General features: G+C 32.3%; 4 protein-coding genes across 5 annotated transcripts; all 4 read right to left on the bottom strand.

Annotated features, from left to right (window-relative positions):
* Positions 1-767: 767 nt before the first annotated feature.
* LOC113851529 lies at positions 768-1,451 on the bottom strand. Its single transcript, XM_027482037.1, has 2 exons — positions 1,024-1,451; positions 768-902 (listed from the first exon to the last, which is right to left on the bottom strand). The coding sequence occupies exons 1-2, from the start codon at positions 1,351-1,353 to the stop codon at positions 768-770; spliced, it is 465 nt and encodes a 154-aa protein (XP_027337838.1). The 5' UTR covers positions 1,354-1,451.
* Positions 1,452-5,814: 4,363 nt separating this feature from the next.
* LOC113849171 (NAC domain-containing protein 105-like) lies at positions 5,815-8,960 on the bottom strand. The gene is made up of 4 exons (XM_027478869.1): positions 8,569-8,960; positions 8,195-8,463; positions 7,574-7,720; positions 5,815-7,485 (listed from the first exon to the last, which is right to left on the bottom strand). Exons 1-4 carry the CDS (start codon positions 8,738-8,740, stop codon positions 7,096-7,098), a joined length of 978 nt encoding a protein of 325 aa, XP_027334670.1. The 5' UTR covers positions 8,741-8,960; the 3' UTR covers positions 5,815-7,095.
* A 5,123-nt stretch (positions 8,961-14,083) lies between these two features.
* LOC113849169 (NAC domain-containing protein 105-like) lies at positions 14,084-17,496 on the bottom strand. The gene is made up of 6 exons (XM_027478867.1): positions 17,180-17,496; positions 16,806-17,077; positions 15,690-15,839; positions 15,318-15,602; positions 14,624-15,001; positions 14,084-14,502 (listed from the first exon to the last, which is right to left on the bottom strand). Exons 1-6 carry the CDS (start codon positions 17,349-17,351, stop codon positions 14,260-14,262), a joined length of 1,500 nt encoding a protein of 499 aa, XP_027334668.1. The 5' UTR covers positions 17,352-17,496; the 3' UTR covers positions 14,084-14,259.
* Positions 17,497-22,937: 5,441 nt separating this feature from the next.
* Positions 22,938-26,055, bottom strand: LOC113849172 (NAC domain-containing protein 62-like). Of its 2 annotated transcripts, XM_027478871.1 has the most exons (5): positions 25,674-26,055; positions 25,316-25,587; positions 24,681-24,827; positions 24,239-24,603; positions 22,938-23,921 (listed from the first exon to the last, which is right to left on the bottom strand). In XM_027478871.1, the coding sequence occupies exons 1-4, from the start codon at positions 25,843-25,845 to the stop codon at positions 24,250-24,252; spliced, it is 945 nt and encodes a 314-aa protein (XP_027334672.1). In that variant the 5' UTR covers positions 25,846-26,055; the 3' UTR covers positions 22,938-23,921; positions 24,239-24,249. The 2 variants fall into 2 exon arrangements, with proteins under 2 accessions (XP_027334672.1, XP_027334671.1); XM_027478870.1 differs by having other exon boundaries at positions 22,939-24,603; positions 25,674-25,860.
* Between the last annotated feature and the right edge of the window lie 93 nt (positions 26,056-26,148).

The raw sequence follows: 26,148 nt of genomic DNA, 5'->3' as shown, positions 1-26,148 counted from the left end.
AGTTTATAAAAACACAATTCACAACGTTTACTTACATAACACAATATCAGGCCTGTATAGAAGAGTTCATGAGTATACCAACTGTGTGTAGGTGCAGAAATTTCATTATGAGAAAAAAAGAGACACCCCTTTGAGTTTCACCTAGTGCATCATATCATATCACGGTCAAATTCAAAGCCATGCCAAACTAAACTCCACATCAAAAGATTCCATGACCTTTGAACTAAAGGAGTCTTCAAGTGAATGAAAGAACCTTTTCCAGGTGATGCGTTGCATGTGCTTCCCAATTTCTTTCTTGAACTGGTTCCCTGAGATTTTCTCTGCACTTTATTTGATTCCAGTTTGAGGGCTTCCTTCAGTGCCTGAAGAATAGATCATACAGAACAAAGGCTTATCAATGGCATGATAAATTTAAGTTTCCTTTAAATGAACCGTGTTTTTTTTATCATACACAAGCTTCTTCATGTGTATAGTACAACAGCATGGCTTTCACATCTCTTGTAGGGATATTGCTTGGCTTAAAGAATTCCTCTTTGTTTGAGATTTTCCTGGAGCAGCTCTCAGTGACACCAAGTTGCGTGATCTCAGATGATATTCATTTTGGTATCTTCCTGGAGGTGAAGGAGATCCAGTGCTTGGAGGTGAAGGATAAGGTGTAATCCTAATAAGTGTGCAAATAGACCTAGGTTGATTTTCAATTGAGTAACCATAACCATCCAGTCCCCATAACTCATCATCAGTGGTAGTAAACTCTGATGAAGTAGTTTCTAAGTAGTTGAAAGAACCCTTTCCTTTGAAAGCAGATGATTGATTGCTTGTGGTTTTCTAATTCTTTCTTGCATGGTTCCTAGAGTTGGTTTCTTCACTTTGTTTGACTTCATTATGCATGTTTCCTTCTGCGCCTACAAAAATGCATCATATTGAGGAAAGGCGTATTGTTAAAATTTGCTTCATATGAAACATGTTTCCCTTCACAAAGGCAGGCTTCTCCATATCTGTGGTGTAGCAGCTTGGCTTTCTCACCCCTTGTGGGGATATGGCTTGGCTTGAAACCTTTCTATGTCCTTGAGATCCTTCAGCTATATGTGACACAAAGTTCATTGATATTGGATGATATTTACTATTGCATCTTCTTGAAGGTGAAAGAGATCTAGCCCTGGAAGGTGAAGGAGGGCTAACACTCTGAATAAGGAACATAGGAAATGGTGTAGAGGTTAAGTCACCAAAAGTGTCTAGTCCAGAGAAATCATCATCAAAGGTGCCATCATTTTTCTCTAGGTTCCCTTCATTTCTAGATGATACTGGAGCAGGGCAAGTATAAACAGCATCATGTGATGATTTCACCGTTGACATTACTTCTTTTTCCGTTGAATGTTTATAACACACTGAAGAACTTGGGGCGGTAATATTCCCATGCTGTAACAGTTTCAACAGAAAATAAACAGATGAGGTTAATCTTTGAGGCATTTGGTTAGTGGACACCCTGATTCTCACTTTTCTTGTCTCTTTTTCGTAGGCTTTGGTATGTAATTTCCAAGTACTTGGACGCATATAATCGAGAAATGTGCTAACAACACATTTTCTAACATATTTTTCTTAATACACTCTTTATTATTAGCCAAAATTTATTGAGAATTACAAAATTATGTGATCTCACTTCTAATTTAATGAGTCTCACTCATAATTTTGTAATTTTCAATAAATTTTAAACAGTAACTGAGAGTATACTGCTAGTGCTCTCTTATATAAGATATCTGGGAGTCTAATGTTTTCTATGCCATAACCAATATGAATTACACTTTTTGCTTATGTCACAGATAAACTATAAATAGTTTTCTAAGTGATGAGAACATCAGGATGCTTGGACAGTATATTCATGAGCTTTCTTGCACCACGAAGAAATATGTTTGAGAGACAATGCACTGATAAGCACTGCGTCCATATGCACATTTTTGGTGTATTTGACTAAAGTTAGGGAGTTCACTTTAGAGGAGAAAGTACAATTATAACATTGATTAAAAAAAATCAAAACTTGAGATTATAACAATTTCAGAGTTTGTTATACAGGTACTTAAATCTTCTTGCAATCTCAACCTTTGATGAGCTAAAATATTAATAACTGGCAAATCCCAAGGCTCAAATTTGTAAATATCAACCTCAGTTATGACATCATGCAGGTTGGAATCATTACCTTAGGCTCCAAGTAGTATTTCACAATCTCTTCATCATAAGGATGGAATCTGAATACAGGCCTTCTTGGGCTACCCATACTTGTTGGAGTTTAATTTGCACATACAAAAGTAGAGAAGTACTGAAAGTGGAAGTGGATGAAGTAGCTCAAAGTTTAGAACTAAAGAGTGAAGAGTGATGTGTGATAGAAGGACTTGACTGTGCTTTGTCTGATTTGCCATTCATGGCTTAACTAAGAAGCCAAACTTTAGTGTTAAATATGATGGTATTGGGTGTGTGTTTGTGGCTAGCTATGTTTTCACACGTAAGGAAATGGATCCCACAACCTAAACAGTATTTGTACACATCATGAATCTGCCACGTAATAGAGTTTAGTGCATTTTTTTTTATGTATACTGGAACTTTTATTTAATTTTATTTCACAGGAGTTACATGATTTGATAAAGTTATATTAAAATAATTTATATTTATAAGTTAAAAATTATTTCTTAAAATATATTAATGTTTGCTTGTAAAATAATGTTTTAATAAGTTTTTTAAAAAATTGTGGACCAATTGGTATTTAGTCGGATCAAAGCAGAACAAAATATATTCAAAATTCAACTTTAACAACGCAAACTATATACGTTTTTGTTAAATTATTTGGAGATATGCTATTTTGATTCCTCTGATCATGGATCACTCTAAGCACTACGCACGAAAGTTAACCAAAAAAATAAGTTGACCCATGAAAGTGGATGGATTGGTACTTTTTTTTCAGTTAGCTGTTATCTTTATTAGTCTTAATCAAGTAAATTAATGATTAATGTAATGGAGATATTAGTGGTGATGTGGCCTAAAACACTTCTATTTTTTTTAATTTTCAAATAATTTTTTAAAAAACTTTTTACACAAGAAAAAAATTGGTTAAAAAAATATTTTTTTAAAATAATTTATATTTCTTTATTTTTTTAAAAATTATTAAATTTTTTAAAGTTTGAAAATACAACTTATTTTTAACTTATAATATAAGTTTTACTTATTTATTTATTTTTCTCTAAAAAATAATTTATTTTTTATTTGTTTGAAAAATTATTTTATTTTATTTCTTTAAAATTTAAAAAGATAAATTATATTTTAACCTATGAGAGAAATTTTATTTATTTTTTATACTAATTTTTTCTTTTACAATGATTAAGTTTACTCAAATTAGGCTAATATTAAAGTAATGCTAATATTAAAATAAAATCATTAAAAAATGAACAATGTTGTACAGGAAAAGACACACAAAAGCAAATGAAAATTTTCATATTTGTCATTGAATCCCTTTAGATTGCAAAGCCAGTGGATAATATTGAGGGATTTATATGAGTGTAATTAGACTTCCCGAGTCAATAATTTTACTTGGTAAATATGAATCCATGAAACAATGAGCCTTGCTCCCCAAGTTTCTCTGTTGCTCCCACTATCTCAACTCATTGTCCTTTCCTTTTACTTCTAATGAAAATCGAATCTTTTGAGCCAAATGGTTTTTTGCCCCACCATCTCAAGTCGTTGTAATTATCCTTGGAGTCTTTTTTTTTTTTAAATGGTGGTTTATTATACTCCCACTAGTTTGTCTCCTAAAATTTAGAAATTTATTTTGTTAAAAGGACAAATAAATGTACCCTTTTTTAATGCTTGTTATTGAAAATCAAGAAAGTAGATGTGTGTTATTGAAAATCAAGAACACATGTAAGAAAATCAAGAAATAATTTTGTTATTGAAAATTGTATTATTCAATGTTATTAATATATTAAATTTTATAATACTTTATTATTTTTAATAAAAATTTACTATCCATAAATTCTTATTCTGTGCACTTGAACTCATAAAAACCGAATCAAGTTGTAAGGTTTATGCTTGTTTCCTATATTGCAACTTTCATCCACAAGAAACACTGAGCTAAGCGATAAAAAACTAAAACTAAAAGGCAGTGATGATAAGATGTTTTTAATGTTTATAGATTGATTTCACTCTTCTTCGTATCTTAATTTTCGGTTTCCTTTTAGCTAATGGAATTGAAGCAGGGTTGACTTAATCTACAAAAATGGTTTCCCCTTCTGCTTCATGTGGAAGTAGATGTGTGTGTATGCATGCCCTTTAAGAGTTACAGGTTGAAAGGAAATATTGTCCTGAATATTTAGATTTCTATATTCTGGTTAAGCGCTTAAGCATCTCATATTACAACTCAAATCCTTATACATATTTGTCATAGAGAATCTTCTCAAAGTTGATTCCACATACAGAATACAAATTGGATTCTTAAGAAAGGGATTCTTTGATGGGCTTTCACACTTATTTTCCATAACATCTTACTACTTCTCATAAGGCAGAGAGCATCATTAGGCATCTAGCTACTGTTTTTTGTTGGCATCTTTGACAGAATACAAAATTGGATTCTTAAGAAAGGGATTTTTTGATGGGCTTTCACACTTATTTTTCATAACATCTTAATACTTATCATAAGGCAGAGAGCATCATCAGGCATCTAGCTACTGTTTTTTGTTGGCATCTTTGATGCAGAAACTGTGTTCTTTACCTTTAAACTAAAGGCTCACTGCTCACACTCCAAACTGTGCTCTCCATGCAGCCATTGAGTTTTTCAACATAGGCTCTGCTTGTTTAGTATTCATATCTTCTGCAAATTGCCACCATTGTCATTGTCTATAGTCAGTTTCTCTTATTTGGGAAGCTAATATATATTGGAACTTTTGTTCTTGTAAGGAAAGAGAAGTGTGGTTCAACTGTTACCCTGTGTGTGAGAAGAGCTGCTCTTGGATCTATTTTTGCTTCAAGAATTTGGTCCACATGAGATACACAAGACAAAATTCACCTGGCCTTACAATGATGCAACTTACTGCATCTTTCCTATCATAACCAAATATCTAAAGCTGAAAGTGATGGTTTGTTTCCACAGTTATTAATTCAACAATTGCAATCCTAATGTTTTAGACCATGTGGTTAAATTAAACTCTTGTAACTTGATTTGTCAACTATTCTTTGATTATAAGCTTTCTCATATGTAGCTAATATAACTGTTTCTTGAAAGGATTGTTAAGAGAAATTGAAGACCCTCCTACCTAGAAAAAGCCTCTGCTTGCTTTTCCTAAGAAAAATTTGAAGCCTTTCACAATTCGCGCACTTCTCTGTTTTATCATACTGTCATTGAATAAATAAAAGAAGCTTTGGATGGTTTGAATAGTTGAATTCCGTACATTTTGCTATGTCCTTTTGAATAATGATTTTGCTCAGTTTCAACTAAATGATATTTTTTATTTAGGAACACTCAGAAATTGGCCATGCATATTTTATTGGACAAAAGTATCTTACTGGATGTCCAACTAATTTTCATTTTTCATCAATTTTGTTCAGATTTACTCACAGATCAGTTTATGACTCAACACTGCTAAAGATTCAAAATGGTACAACTTTTGTTCTCATGAACTAAAGTAGCGATACAACAAAAATTTGGTTACTGATTTAGTATCTTGAGTGAGCTAATATGGTGATAATAGTCTTTGAAGGATTAATGCGATAACATGCTAATCTTTGGAGAATCAAGTTAGGGGTTTGCTCCATATTTTGATTATACATGATATCACAACTGCTAATAGAAAGACTATGAAAAAGTTACAATTACAAATGGTTAACATAGATATTTCATAATAAGAAAGATACAATAAGCTTGCATCAGTGGTGACTCCATGTGAATATACACATTAACTATCTTATAATGATGAATTCCTAAAACAAAGCTTAACTAATAGCAGCACTACAAGAAAAGGAATCACAGCACCCCTCACCAGCCCTTCATCTGTACAGACTGCACTTGTAACATGACAACACTTCCAAACTAATGACTATGATCAACAAAATCCCTATGACTACATTGACAAGATACACCGAGTGTAGCAATAGGATTTCGCTTGATGAAGGCGTGTCAATGTAGATGAAAGAACCATTTCTATTGACATAATAGGATTGAAGAACAGAAACAGAACTTCACAAAGATCTCTCTCTTCACTTACACAATCTATCAAATTCACAGAATTTTCTCTTCCAATCTGATTTCCCTTATTTATAACTAATCTCTTCTAACTAACTAGTCCAACTAACTAGGGTAACTGATTATTCAGTCTCCTTATACATCCCAAAAATGAAGCATCTACCTACTTGGTCAAGCAGGCTTCTCCATTTCTCAAGTGCAGCTGCTTGATTTTCTCACCTCAAGATGGGATACTGCATTGCTTGAAACCTTCCTCTGTGTCTGAGATCCTTCTTGCAGCAGTCTTTTGTCACATGCAGTTGTCTGCTTTTGGATGAGACTGATTTTTCCAGTTCCTTACAGTGGAAGGAGAACTAGAAATTTCAATATAACTGATCTCCCAAGATTTATCTGTGGTTGAGTCGCAAGAGGATGTCTGCACTCCCCCAAAATCATCTTGAATAATACTCTCCTTTTGCTTGTTATTTACTTCATGGCTAGAAGATAGAAGATATACACCACCATGGATTGTGCCATGTGATGATTTTAACCTTTTTGATGGATGATATTCCCTCGGATTAGGGCATTCATCACATATTGTTGAAATATCCCCAATATTGCCATGCTGTAATAATTTCAGAAGAAATTAAATAGATGAAGTCAATTCTTGAAGTGCTCAAAATAAAGAAAAGATCACAAACCCAAGAAAAGAGTACTTTTGAAGTATTAGGGTGTATGTTGGTGAGGAGATGATGAATGCACTGAAGTCTTAGTAATGTTCCATGAATGATGACTCATGACAAAATATCAAAACCAAATCTAACCAGACATTTCATCTGAGTATCTTTTAACCTATAGAATTTACAAATTGTTGAGAAACAAACATATATATTATAATATCATTTGGACTTTGGACAATTTATCTTTACCAGGGCAGAGATTACTTCAGCATCTGTATCACTGCTTTCATAGTGTACCCTTTTCAATGATTTTGATTGGGTAGAACTGTTGACAAAAGCATGTTCTTTATCTTCTTTGTTGATAACAAAAACATCATCAACTAACATAGAACTAATGAACTCATTTTCCTCTTCAATAGTTTCAAATGGAGTTGGCGTAATAATGTTTTCATTTCTAAAATAGGCATCGTCGTGAAATGGGGAGTTCGTGAAAAATGCTTCCTGCTCAATTGCAATTGGAGAATGTTGCTCTTGAGAGAAGTATATCTCTGCTTGTTGCATCGCCTGAAAGATAGTATCCATGCTCATTTCTGGCAAAGTACTTCCTACCTGAAACAAAGATAAAACATGTATAAGTTCTCAGCATGTTTCACACGACAGAAATTCAAACATGTCCAGCAAGGATGCTTCTGCTTACATCTGCAATTCCTTCAGATGTTACTTGATTTTCATAGTCGGAAGCCATGTTTCTACTTGGCTCAGCTTCATCACAGATCAATGCATCAGTTCCCCTTTCATCTCTTTTGCCATCTTTCTTCATCAAGCGACATAAAACAAAAGTCCTCTACAAATTTGAATAATAATAATCATTTATTTGATACAATTTTTACAATATAAATCAGGCTTATGCTTCAAATCACAGTTTTATTCACAGAAATAACTGAAAAAAAGAATGGCTCGGTACGGGCATGAAGCAAAATCATCAGTTCAGTTCAAAGTGAAAGTCATCTCAAAAAATGGTAAATATTAGAAATTGACAGTTTTCCACGAAAACAGATGGTAAATTTCATCACCAAACAAATCAAGCTGAGAAATTTTGGTCATGAATAAAGTATGAAGCAAAATACAAACATGGGATTCAAACAAGGATCCAATAGCCTTCTAATGTCAGAACAACCAGTCACATAGAAATAATATCAAAGCCTGAAAAAACCATGCTTTAACCATTCAACTGACAAAAAAATATCATTATTATAAGGATGATTTCCAAAGTCCAAACAGAGTTAAACGTAACATTTATTGAACAAAAGTAACAAACCTGGCTTTCAGGAAAGGTAACAGCATGATATTCATGAATAACCCAGTCAGACTTGACACTATCAGAAACACCGCCTTCATAGAAAACAAGAGTCTTCTTGGTCCCAATGACATTGTTGGTTCCTTTTACCTTGATGTAGCGGTCATTTCCAGTGGATTTCCAAAACCCACCCTTTGTTTTTCTGTTAACCCTTTTACTTTTTGGATACTTGTAATCAACAGGACTGAAGAAAAACCATTCTGGGTCTTCGGATTTTATCTTTGATTTTTCTGATATCACAATTTGAAACAAGAAAAGAATCAAACAACATTGAAACATAGGTAAGAACCACAATAGGCCAATTTTTTATTGCATGATGATGAAGGGTACATTACCTCGGACTTCCCAAGGATCCACCTTGCAAAGGTCAATCTCAGGGATGATGTTCACACCGATTTCATCGTCCAACAACTTGTGTCTGAGGTAATGGTCCACTAGCTCTTCATCTTTTGGACAAAATCTGAATCCTATAGGCACGTTTTCCAGCTTTGGAACTATGTTCTTCATTGCTTTTGTTTTGATCAACACAAACAACTAGGGACAGTGAAAGAAGGGAGTGTATGTTTGTGTTGTGGATTGGCTCTTGAATCTCCCTTTGTAGTGCAAAGGTATTTATTGGCTGACTTTGAAGTTGATCAACTTAGCTCACAAGTTATCGTTGGAAAATATAAAAACAAAAACAAAAACAGAGGAAACTGTCTTGTATTGTATGAATTGTTCCTCCTTTTCTATTTTCCTTTTCTTAAAACTAATATAATAATATATATGAAATCACCAATAACTGATTGATACGTCTATATATTCTTCAGCTAGTTGAATAACCTACCAAAGAATGACACGTTTTGTCAATGCATATAACATGTGACATCATAAGACTCAGTTTACGTAAAAAGAAAATACATGAACTGTGTCATTCTTATACAATATCAAATTCCAAACAAATTACGAAATTTTAATTCTTGAATAGAGGGAAAAGGTGAAATTCAGGTTGCATATGTTATGAGAAATATGATAAGATTTCATGTTTTTTTTTAATAATATAAACGAAATTATAAAATGACAGAAGTTATTATTTTATAACTTATTATGATGTATAATTTTTTAAGCACAAACTGTAAAGTTGGTTCCACAGATCTTAAAGTCACATTAATATATTGGAATAATTGTCAAGTGGATTTAAATATTATCATGAGTAATTGTTCTTGTATGTTTTTTTTTTTTTTTCCTTATATTTCTCTTCCTTTCACCCATTTAACACTTTTTCAATCAAGGGATCATTGTTCTTAATGAAAATGCGGAAAAGTCTCCTACTAGTATAGGTAAAAGGGCTTCGATCGATTGTTCTCAACGATGCATTTGCGAAATGCGAAAATGCAAAGAAGTTGCGACGTTAAAAGGAATGCCGTGTTCAAGGCCACTGGTAAATATGTATTGACTATAAAAAAAGTATTTTCACTAAGGCTTTGCGGAATCGGTTTTTGGAAAGAAAAAAAGAAAATTCTTATACGATATTTAGTCATATTTGTAGTTTTTTGGACAAAAACAAAAATTTTTAAATTTTTAAATTTTCTATTTTTAGGTTCTGCTAATTTTAAATTTTTTATATTTATATTTTATTTTTAAAATATTTTTTATTTATAATTATGCCCTTAACTGCACTTTAAAAGAAATTGCTTATTCCTATCCTTGTTTCAGAATTCCATTTTCTATTCGAGAGTGCAAGACTTGACTTACTTTTTGAATATGAAGTGCGATGCTTTTAGGCATTGTTTGGATATACGTAGTGAAGTGTCCGTACTAATACCGCGTAAGAAAAAAGAATCTTCTTATTCCTCACACAACCCTTGCATGGGTCACTTTCTATGATGTGGACAAAAGTTTATTTAACATATATTTTATCAATCTTTAGGTATATAAGCCGTTACGAGTCTCTATCACCAAGACTAATGACCTCATTGCAATCACTAAATATTTTATATTATATGTACTTTTTATTGAACTAATATTTAACTTGGGTAGATCAATATGGAAAATAAAGTCTTTCTTTTAATTATTTAACATAATTACGTTTATTGTAATTTAAATTTAAAATTATAAATTAAGTTGAAACAACTCCAATCAATTAATTCTAGTAGTGTAGATTATCTTATTAATATTTTTAATTAATGAAAATATAAGAGCTTTTTCTTGTAATTTGTTACGAGTTTCTATTAATGGAGCTCAACAATTATTACTTTTTAAATCAATCTAATAAATAAAAAAAATTAACATGGCTAACTTTATTGTAAATAAAATCTATTCGTTTTGTAATTAAAAAAATTTATTTTTCATACTTCTTTTATTTCAAATTGATTAGTCTTTAAAGTTTATTTATAAGGATTAAGAAAAGGACTAACAAATATATAAGAAAAGGAGTACATTTTAATTAAAAAAGAACATATTTTAACATAAATTTATGATTAAAATTAAATTAATCACTCATCTTAATTACGTTCAAAATTTCAGAATTGTTTTTATTAAAATCAATTTTACACACCCTATCGTACTTTGGTTCGTGTCTTACTGTTTTGTTCTTGATCCCCAAGTTTCTTGTTTGGCCCACCAATTTCAATTCCTTGCTCTTTCAATCGACAGAAAGCAGAATCTTCTTTAGCCAATTTCTATGCTTCTTTTGCTATCTTTTGGTGGTTTGTTATGCTCCCCACTACTACCATCTGAATGATCTGAAAAATGCTTCATTCTATTCAACTTTATAGTCAATAGATAAATAAATGATTATAAAGTGAGTTTCGCTGTATCTTCTTATTTATCATCATAATATTTTTATCTTATTTTATAAAATAAGTATCAAATTATAAAATCTATATATTTATTATTTTAAAAATATAAAATATATTAAATGCTTTCTTTATTTAATAGTTAAGAAAAATTATAGAAATAAATGATATAATGATTTAGAATTACTCTTATAAAGTTTGAGCATCTTTTCAAGGAAGTTACATGAATTCAGCAGGTGAATAAATATTTATGGCAATTGACTCGATCATTCTTTCCCACTTTTATTTTTTAGGACGTGGAAATGGGTGCAAGGCCTTAGAATCCACGTAAATGTTTGAATTAACTTAAAAAAAAACATTGTTCTTTAACTAATCCTTGTATTTGTTTGAATTAACATTTTCGAGACCAATTTAGGTTGTGAATAGCTTTATTAAGGATTAAGTTAGCACAATATTTATTTTTTATGAACTAATTACGAGCTATAAATGGAGGAAAAATTATTGAAAGATTAAAGTGTGTCTCTCTATTATTTAATTAATGAAAATAGTTTTTATTTTTATCTTCATAAATAAAGTAAATATATACAACTATTCAAGAGATAACTGAGATCTACGCGCTTTTGCTTTACACACCATTGGTCTATACTATAACGTGGAATGAGGTAAGAACCAAACTTTGTAACTGACCAAATAAAAGCAATGTTAACGACAAAAAATTGTCACATTCAAACCTCTTCATTATTTTAATAAAATGAAGAATCTTTTAAGAGAAAATAAAAAAAATATATTATAATTTGTCACTTCACTTGTTATATTTGCAAATCCAGTTAATTTTGAGGGATCTATGAGTGTGTGTAGACTTACCCACGGTAGCATGAATTTATGACACACTAAGACTTGCTCTCCACTCAACTCATTGTCCCTTCCATTTCCTTGCAACAAAAAATCTAATCTTTTGTGTCAATTTTCTCTGTTGGTCCCCACAATCTCAAGTCATTCAATGGATCTGTCCTTAAGGTGCTTTTTCTTAATGGTAGTTTGTTATGCCCCCCACCATTTAATGCTTTCTAAGAGATAGAATCTCATTATGTCAAAGGATAAGCAAACACTATATTACTAAAGGTTCAAGATTCAGCTAAGATGCAACTTGACTGGTAGTGTAAGGTTATGCCTAATTCCTATGTTGCAAGAGAAAACCAATCAACCAAAAAGACTGAAAAATAAAAATGAAAATAGAGGCAATGACTATGTGACTAATGTTTGAAGATTTATGTCATATTGCTTCCTATCTTGATTTCCTTTACCTTTTAGCTGGTGGAAATGGAGCAGGGTTGGGTTTTCAAGTCTATGTAAGTATATTTCCTTTCTTTCTCCGTCATCTCAAAGAAGATAAGATGTGTGTGTATGCATGGCGTAAAGTCACTTGATAAAAGGAAATATTGACATGAATATTTAGATTTCTATATTATGATTAAGCATTTCTTGTTACAACTCATATCTCCATAAAATGTCTCCTCATAACTGAAAAATTGGCCAAGACCCATTAATATTGATCACAGAAAATTTGGTCAAAGTTGGGAACATATACAAAATACAAATGGGATCCTTAAAAACTCATGCTTTAATGGGTTTTTACTTTTTAAAATGCATCTTTGATACAGCATAAACATCCTTGCCGCAGAAAACAATGTTTCATAGAGCATGATTAAGATCAAACCAATTTTCTCCCCGTAATCCTTTGTTGATTTACACTATGAATATAACTTTATTCTTCAACTTAAAACTGAAAGCTTCCTCCTTACCCTCCTGTTCAGTCTCTGCAATATTCTACCAATTCTCACGGTTTCCCTTTCTATAATCAGTACATGGGAAGCTTATATATTGAAAGCTATGTTCTTGTAAGGAAAAGGAAAGTGGGGTTAGAAGGTTTCACTTCACCTGAGAAGAGCTGCCTCTGGGGCTATGTTTATAAGAATTTCATCATGATGAGATACACAAAACAAAGTTCACTGTCTTAGAATGATGCAACTAGCTGCATCTTTCTTATCATAACGAAATAGTTAATATAGGAAGTGGTAGACTTTTCCATAGTCATTAATTCAATAATTGCAATCTCAATGCCCTGTGTTTAGTTTAAATTTATTGTTACGACTGTATGGTTAAATTAAATTCTTTTATTACTTGAATTATTAGCTAATATAATTTTTGCTTCAGACCAGTGTCAAGTGTAATAAAAGACACTAAGAAAAGCCTTTGGTAGTTGTTCCTACGTAAGAAATTGAAGACTTTCACACTTGGCCAGGCATTGTTCTACTGTTGCAACTTGTGTATAGCCTACTTCAGCTTGTTTGATTGAATGTATCAGACTTCCGTATCATAAAAATGCTCATTAAATAAATGATTTTGGTTAGGTTCTACTGAATGATATTTTTCAATTAGGCGGATTCAGACATTGACCAAAAATATTTTTAGCGGACAAAAGAGTATCTTTATCTAGAACTCCAGCTAATGTTCATTTTCAATCATTTTTGTTATAATTTAGTTACAGATCTTCATTGAAAAAGAAAATGAGTTCCTGATGCTGACTACATATTGAACAACTGACCTGACACAAGCATATTCTGAACAGCATCAACCAGCGTAGGCTTATTCAGATATGTTGTCTGTATGACTCTACAGTCTACAATACCAATTAGTTTAGCTACAAATATGAAAGCTCAACTCACTAAAATTCAGCAAAGTTCCCGTAACGAGATAAATTTGTTTAGCCTTAAGGTTCACATTATCAAAGATTTAAGGAGTAAACCACTGAAGTGGTCTTCCAAATATTGCAATGTTTCCAGATTAATCCATCGAAGATTAAAAATGTCACCACATTTATCCTTACGGGGAATTAAAATGAGACGTAAAAGGACAAGATTGGTAACTTTCAGATATCCTTGAGTGACTAGTTTGGTGATAAAAGAATCCAACGATTAATACATTGACACATATTAATCTTTATACAAACAATTTAGGCGTTCACTCCATGGTTTGATTATACAGGTATCAAGATTGCAATGCAAAATTAATGACAATGGAAAAAGCTACAAGTATTTCATTATGATAAGAAAGATGCAGTAAGCTTGCATCAGTGAAAACTTCATGTGAATCATACACATTACATATCTTATAATGATGAAATTCCAGCACCACGTGAGAAGGAACCATGATACACTCACCAGCCCTTCGTACACACTACCAGTACTTCTAACATGATAATACATCCAAACTAATCACTATTAGCAACACAATCCCTATAACTACATTGACAAGATATACCGAGCGTGGAACTAGGCTTTGGCATGATGAAGGTGTCTCCAAGAAGATGAAAGAACCTTTTTTATTGACATAAGAGGATTGATGGCTTTTGGTTTGAAAATTCTCTTTTGAACTAGAATTTTGAGCATTTTTCAGGTCTTTTCCTGATTCCTCAACAGTCAATTTCAAATCCTGCAAAACAAATCACATGGAACATGTTGTTATGACTAGTATGTTAAAATGAAATTGGCTTCAAATGAAGAGTCTGCTTATTTGGTCAGAGACACGGTTCTCCAGTTTTGGTTTTTCTCACCTCAACATGGGATACTGCTTTGTTTGAAACCTTCCGATGTGTTTGAGATCTTCTTGCAACAGCTCTTTGTGATATGAAGTTCTCCGATCTTGGATGATGTTGAGTTTTCCATCTTCTTAGAGTAGAAGGAGAGCTAGAAATTTCGATACAATTGATCTCTAAAGGTTTATTTCCATTCGAGTCACAAGATGATGTCTCTGCTGCCCAGTAATCATCTCGAATGACCCTGTCCTTTTTCTCTTTGTTTGCTTCAGAAGATAGAAGATGCACGCCACCATGGGCAGAACCATGTGATGATTTAAACATTTTTGACACATGGTATTCACTTGAACTAGGATGTTCATTACACACTCCGCACGTATCCACAATATCGCCATGCTGTAATAATTTCAGAAGAAAATAATGGAAAAAATCAATTTTTAAAGTGCTCCAAAAATAAATCTGGAAAAACATCAAAACCAGACATTTCCCCTCACAAGAAAACATCAAAACCAACTCAAAACAGAACAGACATTTTACCCAAGTATCTTTTCAGAATCTATAGGAGAAAATCACTAAACAATGCAAAAATGTGGCAAAACAAACATCACCAGTGTACATGGTGTTAACCTGTGGAACCAATGAATAGTTCAAAAAGAAATGAAGATACCCTCCCAATATCATTAGGACTTTCGTTTGTACAATATATCTTTACCATTGTAGAAACAACTTCAGCATCTGTGTCACTGCTTTCATTGAATACCCTTCTCAATGACTCTGACTGGATAGAACTAGTGACAAAAGCATGCTTTCTTTCTTCACTTGTAATATTTTCTTGAGCCCAAATTGAATTAAAGAAATCATCTTCTTCTTCGGTAGTTTCAAATGAAGTTTGCATATCAATACCAATTGGAGACTGTTGTACTGGGGGGGAGAATAGCTGTGTCTGATGTATTTCATCAAAGATTCTTTCCATATTTATGTCAGGAAAAGCACCTAGCTGAGACAAATATAAAACTAGTATCAGTTCTAAGCATGTTTCACTTGGAAAAGTGTAAATGTGTTCATAAAGGATGCTTCTTCTTACAGGTGAAAATTCTACTTCTGATGCCCAATTTTCACGGTCAGAAGAGGCCATGTGTCTACTGGACTCTCCTTGATCATAGATCAGTGCATTGGTTCCCCCTTCAGATTTTTTTTCTGGTTTCTTAATCAAGCGACATAAAACAAAAGTCCTCTGGAAAGTTTTGAGGATAATCAAGATTTATTTGATTTATTTCAAAACAATTTCCCAGATAACAGGAAATCAGAAAAAAAAAAAACAGAAAAAGGTTTTTAAAAGCAAACAACAGTAAACAACCAGACCCTTATTTCCTGAACAGCTGTATGCGCAGCAAAAACTTAAAAAGAATGACATGGTGGTATGGGCATGCAGCAAAATAACATTTATTTTCTCAATAGAAGTTATGTAGCAGCAATTGACAGTCTATGACGAAAACTGATGATGAATATTGAGTACGTTCAGGTAAAAAACTTAAATACTGATTTAATGAAAGTTCGTTATGTGAGAACTTACTTTATCCGGGAACTCATTGGAATAAACTAAAAAGGAAAAAGAGCTTATTTTGATAAGTTTCCTAGCAAGTTTTATCGAAATAAGTTAAAATAAAAAATTCACAAGATTCTAAACCACTTTTATAAGCTCAAATAAACTTTTCCCGATGCTCCTTTGTCATCAAGGAAGGCCAAATTGTGACGACTGGTTCATGAACAGAGTATGACAGGACAAAACAAAACAAAGGATTCAACCAAAGGATCCAATAACGTTCTACCATCAGAACATTCAATCCAATAGGAAGGGAAATAATATCAAACCCAGAAAATTTACATACTATAGCAACAAAAAATCTAGAACGAAGGAGGCGCAGAACTTATGGTCATGGAAATGATTATAGAAATAATGTATGACTCAAGTTATTTTTAACTTGATCAATAATAATCTTGTTGATATCTGATCAAAATAAGCTCTTTTTACCTTATCTCAATAATTTCCGTGACCAAATTTATGATACAAATCATCCTGCTTGATCAAATTTATTCAATAAGAACGTATTAAATAAACATTTAATTAAGCTGCTTACCCAAACACATCCAAAGATGATTACCAATTAGTGTTAAAGTTTCTTGAGCAAAAGAAATAAACCTGGTTTTCAGGATAGTTAACAGCATGATGATATTCATGAATAACCCAGTTGGTGTTGACACCAGTAGGGACACGACCACTATGGAAAACAAGAGTCTTCTTTCTCCCAATGATATTGTTGGTTCCACTAGTCTTAATCTGACGGTCTTTTCCAGTGGATTTCCAAAAGCCACGTTTGGTAGTCCTGTTAAACCTTTTACTATTTGAATACTTGTAATCAATAGGACTGAAGAAAAACCATTCTGGGTCTTCGGATTTTATCACTGATTTTGCTGATGAAACAAAAAAAGAATCAAACAACTTTGAAATATAGGGAAGAAAAAGAAAAAGAAAAAGTACATTTTTTTATTGCATAATGATGAAGGGTACATTACCTGGTATGTCCCAAGGTTCCACCTTGCACAGGTCAATCTCAGGAATGATCTGAACAGGGAAATCATCATGCAACAACTTATGTTTGAGGTAAAACTCCACAAGCTCTTCATCTGTGGGACGGAATCGGAATCCTACAGGCACACAATCCAGCATGGAAACAATGTTTTCCATTGCTTTTGCTATGTTCAACACTTAACCAATTAACTAACTAGTGTGCTTGTAGTTTGAAATTGAGAAAGAAATGATGAATGAGAATGAGGAATGAGTTAAGAAGAGTGAAGGAATAAAGAAAGGAAAGAGAGAGTTCGTGTTGTATGATTGGCTAATGAGAGTGAATATCAATTTGTAATGCAAAGGCAAAGGCAAAGGCAAAGGCATTGACTGACTGAGAAAGTTTGAGAGCCACCTTTCCACTTAGCTCATATGTTATCGACAAGGACAAAGACACACGAATATGTCGTTTTATATGTTTCTTTTTTTCCTTTTTATCTCACTGTATTTAAAACCAGTTAATAAATAATTAAAAGTTGAAAACTAACTAAAAATTAAAAGGTTGATTAGAGATTGAAAGTTAAAAAAGTTAATAAATTAAAATTAAAGGATTTGATACAATTTATTTTTGAATAATTATAAGTATAAAATAAAATAATATAGTTAATTATTTAAATACATTAAGAAAATATATACATACAATAATAATTCTTTTTATGTTTTAATTAATTTATTTTATCAATCTAAAAAGTTATTACAACATTAAGGAATGCCATGTTAAAGCAAGTGATATATATATATATATATATATATATATATATATATATATATATATATATAAGAAAAGTTAAATATTTTAACTTTCTCTCATTAAAGATTTTCATTTCAGATTTCGTTTTGTATGCACCAAACTATGTAATCACTTTTCACTCTATTTTAATTTTATTCATATATCAGAATTACATTACTTGCATTAATTTTTTTGACAGAATGCAAGACAATAAATTGCTTCTAAGCCATAAAGATGCCTTTTGCTTGACCTATAATTGAAGTGTGGGTAAGCTAAAGCAGTAGTAGGAGGCATGTTTGGATACGTAGCTAAGTGTCTGAACTAATACTACCGCGTAGGAATAAGAATCTTCTTTCTGCCACAACTCACCAGTCACTTTCACTCAAACTCAAATGGATTTAAGGTTATTTAACTTTTTGTTTTTACAAAATACTAACAATTATCTTTAAGATAATGGTTAAAAAATTTAATAGAGTAATACTATATTTATGTTAATAATTTTTAACATATTTTTTAATGAAACATTTTTATTTATAAATTCTTTAATTATTACTTTCAAAATATTGGTGGGCAAGACCCTATTTTCTCATCGAATAAGGTTATAAACGTTATGAGTCAATATCATTGAAGATTAATGACTATATATTAATTAATTATGGGATATGCTTGAAATACTTGATCTGTAGAGCATTTGATCTGGATATTTCATGTATTTACCTTCTTTGAACTAAGTTGACAAAAAACAAAATCCTTTGAACAAAGGACTAACTTTCGAGAATAAAATAAAGAGTTGTAATTATTGATTAAAAAAATAATTAAGATTATATTGAATAAATGTGTATGCAATAAATTATTATGTAATGATTAAAATCTAACTATTTAATATTTCAATCAGTGGTTACTCTATTAATAACATCCTCTGGTACACTGTTATTTTCCCATGATGCAGAATTGTTAATAAATTTCAAATCAAACTAAGGGGATAAAATAGCTAAACAGGTAATATGTGGTTAATTTGATTGTAGATGAAATACAGAGAGCCAATAATTTGATTTATGGCTTATTATTATTTTAGCTGTGATTCCCAAGATTGTTCCTTGGCCCACCATTTCAATTCTTTGCCCTTTTAGCATCTTTTGTTGGTTTGTTATGCTCCCCATTATGATCTAAAGATGAACTAATGTTTGACTTATAGTCAATAGATAAAATATGATGATCATAAAGGGAGCTTCTTTTCAAGATTTTTGAGCATGCTAACTTCCAAGTGATGATGGCATTCATGAACTTAACAATTATAGATAGTAACTGTTAGTATAGTATCTTAGGACTTTTATGTTAAATTAAAAAATTAATGTAATCATTAAGATAAACCTCTAATTTAATTAAAAAAAGAATGTTATCAGCACTTCAAAATTATCACCCAAATTTCGTTCAAAAATTAATGCCATGGACTCTCACTCTTTCTGTATTTACACTTTCTGGGCCTAGAGAATGGGGGAAAGGTCTTAAAGTTCTTATAAATGGCTTTCCATTATCCGGTATGAGTGGTTGACCAAAAACAAATGTCCAATACGAGCAGGTTTATGTAAAGTTTAGTAAAAAAAATGCACGATTCAAAACATGTAATGATAAGAGTATTTTTTGTTAGCTCTTAAAAAGAAATAAGTAATGGTTGATCACTAATTTATAAACTTGCGAAGATTTATATTATTCATATATTGTTTATAAAAAAATTTATGTTTACTTTTTTTATCAGATCAATCATCTCTTGTTATATTTCTCTCTTTTATCTTTATATTTTCCTTTATTATATATTCAAAATTTGTACACATACAATTTTCTCATACGTAAATCATCAAATGAAAATATTTATTGTCACTCTCAAATGTTTATTATCGCTCCTTATTTAATTTTTAATTTAAATAATAATATTAATTTAATTAACCAATACAAAATATTTTATTTTAAAAAAGAGTTACAATAGACACGTCAAACCTTTATAAATAAAATGAATTTTATATAACAAATGCATGATAGAGTGGAAGTTTAAATAATCTACTCTAAATATAAAATAAAGTCTAGCATTTTTTTTTACCACTTAATATACCTATCTTCCCTTCTCTATTATTATGTATGTTTAAGAAAAAATTAAAAATGTTTATTAATATAAGACCACAATATTTAGAGAACTCTGCAAACCAAACGAATTCTTATAATTTTATACATAGATACTTAAAATATTATAAGACATAAAATTACTCTTCCATATAATGGTTAACAATACACGTTGGTAGTTGGATTAGGTACGGGCTAACTGTGAATAAGATGCTGAGTTGAATGAACTATGTGGGTCATAGACCTTTCCCCCCCCCCCCCTTCCAAATCTCTAGATCCAAACAATGAGTGAAGGAGATAATATATACATCCATTTCTTACATTGCAAAAATATCTCTAACTGTTATCCCATCACCAAAAAATACATGGCCAGGGCTTACCAAAACTGAGTATACCATACACTACTTTTGATTCCACACAGTGCATATACAAGCAGATTAATGGCATAACTCGTTTGGCATGTGTAACGCTCCAAATTTTGTAATATTAATTATTGATAATTATATAAATCTAAATGTATATTCATGTGTGTATTTTTATATATATGTTGTGAATATGTATATATATATATATATATATATATATATATATATATATGTGTGTGTGTGTGTGTGTGCATGACTGGTTAAATTGAAATGAGCTGAGTGCCTAAGTACAGGACGAGATACTTGGTTGTTCTCGCTGCAGCGAAAGGATTCTCGCTATAGCGAGAAGGCCTTGGGAAAAAAGACTGAAACTGTCACTTTTTTGTTGTACGAGAGACGTCTATAGCGAGAGAGCGACAGTTTGGGGTGCATTTCTGGGTGCAGTCTCGCTGTAGCGAGATTCTGCAGAAACTAGAGTGCAGTTTTCTCTAATTTTTTCGTTGTAGCGAGAGGGCATGTCGCTGCAGCGAGAATATCTCGCTGTAGCGAGAGTGTTGCGACCAGAAAAGGATTTAAAGGGGTTAAGGTTCGTAAAGAGTTATTTCTCCCTCTTCCTTTGAAATTCTTTTGATCCTCTTGTTCCCAAAGCCCTATTCTACCGATTAATTGCCTCCAAAGCCGTTCGGGAGCTTGATTGAAGGTTGAATCCGTGTGAGAAAAGCTTGGAGGTAAGTTTTAATGGTTAGGGTTCCGTTTCTCATCCCCTTTTCTCTGTTTTCATGGTTTCTTTGGGTTTTCATGGAGTTTCTTCATGTGTTTAGGACGAAATCCGTGAGGGGAAGCACCTCTTGGTGGATTTAGCGTGTGGATCTTCAATCCAAGATAAGGAGAGACTCTATCCTACTCTTTTGTGCATGAATTGTTGTTGTTTTGCTGAATATTGTGTTGTGACTGAGTTAGTGGGTAGAAAATTGCTAAGAAATGTAATGTGGATCAAGTGCCGTGATGTGTGAACATTATGTGTGTTGACCCCAAATTGATGGATTGTATGTAAATGTTGTGTGATAGAATGAGGGCATGTATGCCGAGTGTTGTGAATGAATATGGACACTTGTGCCGTGTATTTGAATGAATATTGTGAAAATGTGGGTCCAAGGGTCGTGTAATATAAACAATAATTGTAGGCTATGTGTCGTGTGCTGTGAAATGGAATGTGGGCTGTGTGCCGTGTGTAAGCATGATTACTGCATGCGTGAATGGAATATATGCGATTGGGCGTATTAGCGCTGTTGTAATGTGCTATGAATGGTTCAGCGATACACTGGGGATATGGACGGTAGAAATACTTTGGGAAAGAGAGAATGGTGGTGACATTGACTGCGGAACGGGTGCACCACGGGCCACACACTCTCTTCCTGACTAGACCTTTGACTACTATATTTGCTGAGCAACCAGTAACTGCTCACATGGTATCCGTGAGGCAGGGGTAACCAGCGACCATTCATGGTGTAAATCTGTGATCACAATACTATAGTGAGTGGCTGATATGCGTATGCATGAATTTGTGTTTTGTACTTATGGATGTGAATTGCTACCTGTGATTGTGTTTGTTAAATGTATTGAGAAGGTTCTGAATGTGAAACTCTATGTTGATTATGTGTTTTGGGTAGTGTAGAGTATTCACCCTTACATTCATTTTTCAGGTAATCAAAACAATCAACACCAAACTCAGTGAAAGGATGGATGGACTGATATAAGACTTAATTTTTATTTTAAAATTTGTTGTAACTAAACTAGTCTTGTAGCAGTAATTTGATATTAATTTGTAACCATTCCCTTATTTTGAAGTATTTTATGAAAATTGATTATTTAAATTTGTGAAATTTTTATTAAATTAAAATTAAATTTAAGGTGTTACGTATAGAACTATAAATGAAAGTTAAAAATGATCACTTTTTTTACACCTATATCAAACTTATCCTAAAATTGAAAATTTTCTGTAGTCTATACCTCAATTAGCGCACTTCTCTGTTCTTGCAAAGTGTCCAAAAATATGCTCATTATATGAATAAAAGAAGCTTTGGATGGCTTGAATAGTTGAATTCCCGTACATTTTCCTATGTCCTTTTGAATAATGATTTTGCTTAGTTTCAACTAAATGATATTTTTTATTTAGGAACACTCAGAAATTGGCCATGCATATTTTATTGGACAAAAGTATCTTACCGGCTGTCCAACTAATTTTCATTTTTAATCAATTTTGTTAAGTTCAAAATGGTACAACTTTTGTTCTCATGAACTCAAGTAGTGATACAAAAAGACAAATTTGGTTACTAATTTAGTATCTTGAATGAGCTAATATGGTGATAATAGTTTTTGAAGGATTAATGCGATAACATGCTAATCTTTGGAGAATCAAGCTAGGGATTTGCTCCATATTTTAATCATACATGATATCACAACGCTAATAGAAAGACTATGAGAAAGTTCCAATTACAAACGGTTAACATATATATATATTTCATTATGATAAGAAAGATGCAATAAGCTTACATCAGTGCTGACTCCATATGAATATACACATTAACTATCTTATAATGATGAATTCCTAAAACAAAGCTTAACTAATAGCAGCACTACAAGAAAATGAATCACAGCACCCCTCACCAGCCCATCATCTGTCCAAACTGCACTTCTAACATGACAACACTTCCAAACTAATGACTATGAACAACAAAATCCCAAAATCCCTATGACTACATTGACAAGATATACGAGTGTAGCAATAGGATTTTGCTTGAGGAAGGCATGTCAATCTAGATGAAAGAACCATTTCTATTGACATAATAGGATTGAAGAACAGAAACAGAACTTCACAAAGATTTCTCCCTTCACTTACACAATCTATCAAATTCACAAAATGTTCTCCTCCAATCTGATTTCTCTTATATATAACTAATCTCTTCTAACTAACTAGTCCAAATAACTAATGGAGTAATTGATTATTTACTCTCCTTACACATCCTAAAAATGAAGCATCTACCTACTTGGTCAAGCAGGCTTCTCCATTTTTCAAGTGCAGCTGCTTGATTTTCTCACCTCAAGATGGGATACTGCATTGCTTGAAACCTTCCTCTGTCTGAGATCTTCTTGCAGCAGTCTTTTGTCACATGCGTTGTCTGCTTTTGGATGAGACTAATTTTTCCAGTTCCTTATAGTGGAAGGAGAACTAGAAATTTCAATATAATTGATCTCCCAAAGTTTATCTGTGGTTGAGTCGCAAGAGGATGTCTCCACTCCCCAAAAATCATCTTGAATAATACTCTCCTCTTGCTTGTTATTTGCTTTATGGTTAGAAGATAGAAGATATACACCATCATCGACCGCGCCATGTGATGATTTTAACATTTTTGATGGATGATATTCACCTGAGTTAGGGCATTCATCACATATTGTTGAAGTATCGCCAATATTGCCATGCTGTAATGATTTCAGAAGAAATTAAATAGATGAAGTCAATTCTTGAAGTGCTCAAAATAGAAAAAAAAAATTCACAAACCCAAGAAAAGAGTACTTTTGAAGTATTAGGGTGTATGTTGGCAAGGAGATGATGAATTCACTGAAGTCTTAGTAATGTTCCATGAATGATGAATGAATCATGACTCATGACAAAATATCAAAACCAAATCTAACAAGACATTTCATCTGGGTACGTTTTAACATATAGAATTTACGAGTTGTTGAGGAAAAAACAGATATATTACAATATCATTTGGACTTTAGACAATTTATCTTACCACAGCAGCGACTACTTCAGCATCTGTATCACTTCACTGCTTTTACAGTGTACTCTTTTCAATGACTTTGATTGTGTAGAACTGTTGACAAAAACATATTCTTTATCTTCTTTGTTGATAACAAAAACATCATCAACTAACCTAGAACTAATGAAATCATTTTCCTCTTCAATAGTTTCAAATGGAGTTTGTATAATAATGTTTTCATTTTCAAAATAGGCATTGTAGTGAAATGGGGAGTTTGTGAAAGATGCTTTCTGCTCAATTGCAATCGGAGAAAGTTGCTCTTGAGGGAAATATTTCTCTGCTTGTTGCATCGCCGGAAAGATTGTATCCATGCTCATTTCTGGCAAAGTACTTCCTACCTGAAACAAAGATAAGTTCTCAGCATGTTTCACACGACAGAAATGCAAACATGTCCGGCAAGGATGCTTCTGCTTACATCTGCAACTCCTTCAGATGTTACTTGATTTTCGTAGTTGGAAGCCATGTTTCTACTAGGATCAGCTTCATCACAGATCCATGCATCAGTTCCCTTTTCATCTTTTTTGCCATCTTTCTTCATCAAGCGACATAAAACGAAAGTCCTCTGCAAAATTTGAATAATAATAATCATTTATTTGATACAATTTTTATAATATAAATAAGGCTAATGCTTCAAATCAGAAACTTGTTTCCTGAACAGTTCTATTCACAGAAATAACTGAAAAAAAGAATGGCTTGGTACGGGCATGAAGCAAAACCATAAGTTCAGTTCAAAGAAAATGTCATCTCAAAAAAAGTTAAATATTAGAAATTGACAGTTTTCCTTGAAGACCGATGGTAAATTTCATCACCAAACAAATCAAGCTGAGAATTTTGGTCATGAATAAAGTACGAAGCAAAATACAAACATGGGATTCAAACAAGGATCCAATAGCCTTCTAATGTCAGAACAACCAGTCACATAGAAATAATATCAAAGCCTGAAAAATCCATGCTTTAACCATTCAACTGACAAAAAAATATCATTACAAGGATGATTTCCAAAGTCCAAAAAGAGTTAAACTTAACATTTATTGAACCAAAGAAACAAACCTGGCTTTCAAGAAAGGTAACAGCATGATGATATTCATGGATAACCCAGTTAGACTTGACACTATGAGAAACGCGGCCTTCATAGAAAACAAGAGTCTTCTTGGTCCCAATGACATTGTTGGTTCCTTTTTCCTTGATGTAGCGTTCATTTCCAGTGGATTTCCAAAACCCACCCTTTGTTGTCCTGTTAACCCTTTTACTATTTGAATACTTGTAATCAACAGGACTGAAGAAAAACCATTCTGGGTCTTCGGATTTTATGCTTGATTTTGCTGATATCACAATTTGAAACGAATAAAAAAACATTGAAACATTGGTAAAAACCACAGAAAGGCCAAATTTTTATAGGGTACATTACCTGGCACTTCCCAAGGATCCACCTTGCAAAGGTCAATCTCAGGGATGATGTTCACACAGATTTCATCGTCCAACAACTTGTGTCTGAGGTAATGGTCCACTAGCTCTTCATCTTTTGGACGAAATCTGAATCCTATAGGCACGTTTTCCAGCGTGGGAACTGTGTTCTCCATTGCTTTTGTTTTGATCAACACAATCAACTAGGGACAGTGAAAGAAGGGAGTGTGTGTTTGTGTTGTGGATTGGCTCTTGAATCTCCCTTTGTAGTGCAAAGGTATTTATTGGCTGACTTTGAAGTTGATCAACTTAGCTCACAAGTTATCGTTGGAAAATACAAAAGCAAAAACAAAAACAAAAACATAGGAAACTGTCTTGTAGTGTATGAATTGTTTTTCCTTTTCTATTTTTCTTTTCTTAAAACTAATATAATAATATATAGGAAACTAATATATTAATATAATATATGAAGTGGGATG

The sequence above is a fragment of the Abrus precatorius genome, unplaced genomic scaffold (genome assembly GCF_003935025.1).
Source record: "Abrus precatorius isolate BTA unplaced genomic scaffold, Abrus_2018 Scaffold9, whole genome shotgun sequence".
Taxonomy (NCBI): Eukaryota; Viridiplantae; Streptophyta; class Magnoliopsida; order Fabales; family Fabaceae; genus Abrus; species Abrus precatorius.
This window is presented reverse-complemented; position numbering and strand designations above follow the sequence as displayed.